The 6,256-nt window shown below is 49.4% G+C and overlaps 1 protein-coding gene across 1 annotated transcript; it reads right to left on the bottom strand.

Annotated features, from left to right (window-relative positions):
• Window positions 1–2,945: 2,945 nt before the first annotated feature.
• Window positions 2,946–6,139, bottom strand: LOC128436379 (phospholipid phosphatase-related protein type 5; the record flags this gene model as incomplete). The annotated part of the gene is made up of 5 exons (XM_053418142.1): window positions 2,946–3,054; window positions 4,522–4,649; window positions 4,763–4,939; window positions 5,256–5,506; window positions 6,019–6,139. Coding segments are annotated over 5 exons (786 nt in total), but the record flags the coding sequence as incomplete, so codon positions are not given.
• Between the last annotated feature and the right edge of the window lie 117 nt (window positions 6,140–6,256).

Genomic DNA, 6,256 nt, shown 5'->3' on the forward strand with positions numbered 1-6,256 from the left:
CTCAAATGGAAGAAACCCTTTTAGATTTAATATTGAATTTACAGTGTGTCTGTCAAAACTTCATGATTAAATAAATCTCAGCAGACGCTCAGTCAATCCGCGCTTGAATAAAAAAAACACTCACACTCAAACAAACCAGCGTTCGCACATCAAAACAAAGAATCACCGTCACTGACACAGACAGAATCTCTTATTGCAATATCCAGTTTATTGTTCTCATCACACGTATCTTTACAGAACAAAGGGGTTTTCGGCAGCAGGTATCAAAGGAACCGTTTTCTGTCTCCGATCTGAAGGAGCTCGCTGCTTTTTACTCACACGTCAGTCGACTGTTTGTTCTTTGATTTAAAAACACACGTAACTAAAGACTTTACAGGAGAGTGAAGCCGCCGGGGCGACGGTGGAACCAGAGGAGATCGTGTTCTCACCCTCAGAGAATCATCTGGAAGCTGTTTCGCTCCTCGTTTGTATTTTAAGTTTGTTCTGAAGCAGCGAGTCAGTTACTGAGAGTCTGAACAAGTGAGATCACAGGCACCGACTCGTATGAAGGTGTTTCTGCTTCATTGGAACATTAAAAACTGAGACGTGACGCAGCAGAAGTCATGAGTCCGATTCAAATCCACAACTTCACGTGTGTGTGCTGTCACATGTTCCTGGGCTGGAAGGAACTGGGTTGAACAGTTAGATGGTTTGCTGGTTCCTTGATCTTTACACAGGAACCACAATCCCAAAGGATGACACTGCGTTTCCCCGTGTGCACATTTTCTATAAAGACAATATTTGAATTCTCTCTTTGTGGTTGTGAAATCTACAGAAACGCTTGTTGGGTCACAGAGTGAAATGTAAATTACGATTTTATAGTAAATTTAATGAAGGAACGACCAATCAATAATCAAGGTTAGATGAAAGACAGCTCTGTTTCTTCTTCATCGCCCCCTTGTGGCTGGCTGCAGTATAGGTCATTAACCCCACCTCCTCCATGTTAGTGGAGGTGCATGTCAGCGTTTGCATCCAGGATATTAAAAAACCTGCTCCACTTTCCATGTTGTAACTTTTGTCAGTTTTCCTCCTATGATCTTTGCTGATGTTTAAATTGGACTCTGACCAATCACCTGTTGACGTTCATGTAGATTTAACAGCAGAAACGAGAGGAAACTGTATTTTTTTTACGTTTGTCACTTGTGTTCACACACGTTCATAAAACATCGGCTCAGTGGAGACGTATCAGTACAAAGTCGAGTGGGCGTGGCTTCCTGACCGATCCAGTGTCGGCTCAGAGTGTTTCAGCACCGTCACACACACTGTTCTCCGTCAGCATCACAAAGACAGTGGAGTGTTGGTGACGCTTGTGTAAAAAAAACACACTCTCAATACAAAAAGATCTATGTACAATATCATACAAATTGTGTTAGAAAGTGGAGGTGAAGAGGGGGGGGGGGCATAGAGTAACAACGAGGGCGGGGGGGGGGGGGCATACATGTGATTGTACACGTGTGCTCTTTATTCTGGAGTGTGTTCTTCTGTGCTTGTGTTATTGTGTGTGTGTGTGTGTGTGTGTGTGTGTGTGTGTGTCATCCAGCAGAGGGAAACATTTCACAGCAGCACAGTGAGAGTCCAGATACTAACTAACGCCACAGAGAGAGAGAGAGAGAGAGAGAGAGAGAGAGAGAGAGAGGTTGTAAAGGAACATGTTCGGACACAAAAAGGAAACGGGGGGGGGGGGGGGGGTGCGTGAGTAGAAACGTGGATCCGTGGGGGGTGTGCAAATCAAAATCAGCAAAACTGTCAAACCATGTAGCGCTTGTACGTCATCCACACGCTGTATGTACATGTCAATAAATAAATCTATTTATAAAACGTCACGATAAGAAGAGAACTGCAGTGAGGGAGTTCAGGGCGAGCGAGGCCGTTCCCAAGTGAAGGAAAAACAAAAAGAGAGTCGTCATCACAGAAAGTCGAGTTCGGGTTCGAACGCTGCTCGACGCCCGGGAGAGGATTTGCTCCTGGACGTGATGCTCTTCGTGGTGATCGCCCCCTGCAGGCGGGAGCTGGGATCTGTCTCATGTGTGTGTGTGCTTCACGTCGGGTTCCGGAGCAGCTGAGGACGAATCAGACGACTCCTCTTTCATCCTGTTTGCTTTTGTCTGCTGCTTCTGCTGAGAGACACCAAGTGAATCTTTTGATCTGAGTAAACCTCACGAGGAGTCGACTGCTGCAGAGTGTGTGTGTGTGTGTGTGTGTGTGTGTGTGTGTGTGTGTGTGTGTGTGTGTGTGTTTGTGTTTGTATGCCTTACTAAAAGGATGTTTTCACGGGTGAATCTCAGCAGCACATGAATCCTTCGGGGGGGTTCTTTGGTCCGACAAGGCCGCCTCCTGACAGCGCACATCAAAGCTATGTCCTGGGAGTCGGACACGGGGGGGGGGGTGGGGGGGGGGGCTCAGTACCATGTTTAGCTTCCAGTGTGCGCCTCTTCCTTCAAACGGGTGAAAACCCATTCACACAGCTGGGTGAAGGAAACTCGGTGGACCTTCTCAGAGGTCACAGGGGGACAGCGTGCGTGCCACCGAGGACGGACGTGAACTTCACACGATCGAGTTCGTACAAAAAAAAAGTCTTTAATATGAAAATAACTGAATAAAACGAAGCACCTGACCCGGTGCTGAATGTTCGGTTTGTCTTCACTGGGCGTCCAGCAAAGAGAAAGTCCTTGAAGAGTTTGCCTATCGGTTCCCCGGGGTTGTGGAGGGCAGCAGGATGGGATGGGGGGGAGGGGGGGTTGCAGGAGAGGTCTAGACCTGCGTGGAATAGGAGCGGTGCAGCGTGGCGTAGCGCCCGGCATGGTGGGCGGCACAGGACGGCGAGTGGGGCGAGCGGGGCGACTGCTGCTGCTCCGACTGCTGCTGCTCCGCCTGCTGCTGCTCCGCCTGCTGCTGCTCCGACTGGTCTAGACTTCGCTGGAAATGGAGCGAGACGGTATGAGGACATCGGGAGTGGCGGGGAACCGATAGGGCTGATGGTCATGTGATCTCGGTGAACGGAGATCCCCTCGGAGTCTGCAGGGGAAAGAGAGTGTGAGAAAGAGAGAGAGAGGACGGGGCAGAGAGAGGGCGAGGGAAAAGAGAAAAGTGAAGAAAAAGAATAATCCAGAGCAATGCACGGGGGATGAGGGGTGAGGAAGAGGAGGGAGGAGGAGGAAGGAGGAGGAGGAGGAGGGGAGGTGAACAGAAATAAGGCAACAGATGATGGAGGTTGTGAGGAGGGGGGCGTTCAGAATGGTTGGACGTAGGTGTTGTAGAGCGTGGAGGAGGAGGAGGAGGAGAGTGCGGGATGCTGGAGGAGAGTGAGGAACAAGGGAGCAGATTGAGAGGAGAGAGGCAGGTGGGAGACAGAGGAGAACAGGCAGTCAGGTGAGGGTTAGTGACAGGACACAGAGGACGCAAGACAGTGTCCTCATAACTGGACTACAGCCCCCCCACTGTGACAAGGTCCTGACAGAGCAGGGGACGGGACCCTCCGGGGGGACATGAGAGACGAGCAACAGGCTAACAACCATTCACACCTAGAGTCAACTAGTTGTCCTCAACTGACCTAACCCCAGCCTGTCTTTGGACCGTATGAGGACACACAAACACAGGGACATCATGCAAACTCCAGAAAATAAGAAAACATTTGTTCAGCCTTCAGATTTTCTTCCTTCCCACATGAACACCAAGGTGATGAATGGGCAACAGCATCAGCTGCAATGTGGTCAATCTACAGCAACACAGGTATTGAACTTTCTTTAGTGAACTCTAATCATGAACCATTCGGCATCGTGGGAGTTTTAAGTCTCTGGGTTATTTTGGAGGTCGGGGGCTGAAAGGCTTTAGTTTAGTTTTGAAGAAAGAACTTGAGGGAACCTCCACAGTCTCTTATACGGTGTTAACTTGGTGTAAAGCTGCTTTGAGACCTGCACTGAACTCTGGATAATCTCCAGACATTCTCCAGAGGGACTGTGTGTAGAACGCAAACGTCCGACTCAGGGGTGACAGACTTTCTCTGGAGTTTCTCCTGCCAGCCTCCTAGTAAAAACTCTGGATACTGCCTGAGTGTGCTCATAGGAGATCCCCAGGGGGATTCACTGTGAGCAAGTAGGCGTGTTTATGATGATTCTAGATCTGTAACACTGAAGTGTCCAGGAGTAAGAAAGCGTCTCTTTCTTAAACAAGCAACACACCTGAGTTTGTTCAACTCTGTGTCTGAAATAGAAACGCAACTCATTTCACCAGTAGAACAAATCTCAGTTGAAGCCGTTAACAGGCTCGTGTGTGCAGAAATGCAAAGGGATCATTTCAAGTGTTTCTGGTGGGGCGGGGGTGCAGCATGCGTGTTTGGGGGATTGGCGAAAGGAGGACAATGGATTCAGTTCAGACACATGGTGTGTGTATGTGTGTGTGTGTGTGTGTGTGTGTGCTCCTCTTCGGGTGAGCGCAGCCGGGCCTCACAGCCTAACCCTGCCCCTTACCTGAGGACCACTTAACTTTTCAAGTGGACTCTCCACACAGGGAAGCGTCACCATGGGCATGCCCAGCACGGAGTCCGGGCGCTGGGGTCGAGGAGGAGCGAGACCGGGCTGCAGCTGCTGGAAGTTGTTGATCACACAAGTCACCTGGGAAAAGATAAATATACAGATATTGAAGATGATAGACAAAATCATCAAAGTTCAATTCAGGGGTGAAGGTCATGAAGGTCATGCACGATGAAGACAGAAAGCCTTCTCACCAGAAACACAGCGATGGCTCCTCCAGTGAAGAATCCGGCCAGGACGTCCGCCCAGTGGTTTCGGTACTCGGCCACCCGGACCACGCCCACCAGCACGGCCATGCAGAGCAGGGTGAGGCTGATGGTGGGCTTGGTCAGCCGCGTGCCTTTGGTCTTGAACACCAGCGTCACGTACATCTGCAGAGAGGAACAAGAAACACATGAAATACACACATGAGGTGTAGGAATCTGAAGTTCTTCATTTTACTGGTTTAAAAGCTGCCTGTTTAACACATTGATTCAGTGTTTGTGTGAATTAATCAAATGAGAAATGATCCTTTGGGAGTTCGGAGGCGTGAGAGTTGAATCAATGTTCTTATTTTTCAGATTGTTGGTTTCTCAAAGCGAGAGAAAACCCCTCAATAACTCAATTTAAAAAAGAACAAAGTGAGAAGATCAAAGGAGAAGCAGTGGGTTCACTGGGAGTTTCACACCAGTACAGACAGCGACCTACCACTGTGTACACGGCGGAGAAGACGCTGAGCGCCGCGTCCTTCGAGGGGAAGGATTTACGTGCGGACATGACGACCAGCGGGTTGCCGGTGCAGGCCCGGCGCTCCGTGATGTACTGCATGGTGGACTGGCAGCCCAGCGCCGTGTAGTTGGGTCGGCAGGCGGACAGGAAGTGAGGCGTCTGGTTTCCTGTCACGACCTGACCGGCGTTGGCGAAGATGGCGGTGGTGAACAGGCCGAAGGCGTAGACACCTGGATCGATGGATACAGTGAATAAACCAGAATAACCAGATGGGTGTTCCATATACAAACAGAACAACAGACAGAACAACAGACATTTGTGATATTAGAATCTTCATACCACAACGCACACAGTACCAGACTCTGTAGATTTCAACAGGAGATACAGAAACACACATTATTCAAACGACCGTGATATGAAAAGCTCGACGGGATTAAACAAGTTGTGTTGGAAGCTTTCATCTCATCACGATTCAGCTTATGCAGATTTACAGGCTGCTAAAAATTCACAAGCGTCTTCCTGCCGTGAACCCGAATATCTTAAATCACAGATTACACCGAAGATCGTTATCCAATTAACGAGTGAAACTCCGAAATGTAGCAGGTCGCGTTCTTACACGTCGACCTCGTCTTTCATCTGGTTTAGATCTTTTTCAAACAACACACACACGCACCCACAGACTCACACACACACACACTCACACAGAGCAGGGAGGCTGTGTGAGACAAAGCGTGGCGCTCACCTAGGAAGCGGATGATGCGTCTCAGCAGGGGGTTGAAGTAGCAGCAGTCCGCCGTGACGATGGTCTTCTCCTGGGTTCCCTCCGCCTTGAAGAAGAAGGCGCACAGCTCGCCAACAAGGATCTGGAGAGCAAACACACAACTGTCTCGTTACACTCACATACACACAACTAGATGTTACACGAGAGCAGATCTTCTCTTTTATACGAGACAGTAAATGTCCGTCGCTACAGGACATTT

The sequence above is a fragment of the Pleuronectes platessa genome, unplaced genomic scaffold (assembly GCF_947347685.1).
Source record: "Pleuronectes platessa unplaced genomic scaffold, fPlePla1.1 scaffold_352, whole genome shotgun sequence".
NCBI classification, from domain to species: domain Eukaryota; kingdom Metazoa; phylum Chordata; class Actinopteri; order Pleuronectiformes; family Pleuronectidae; genus Pleuronectes; species Pleuronectes platessa.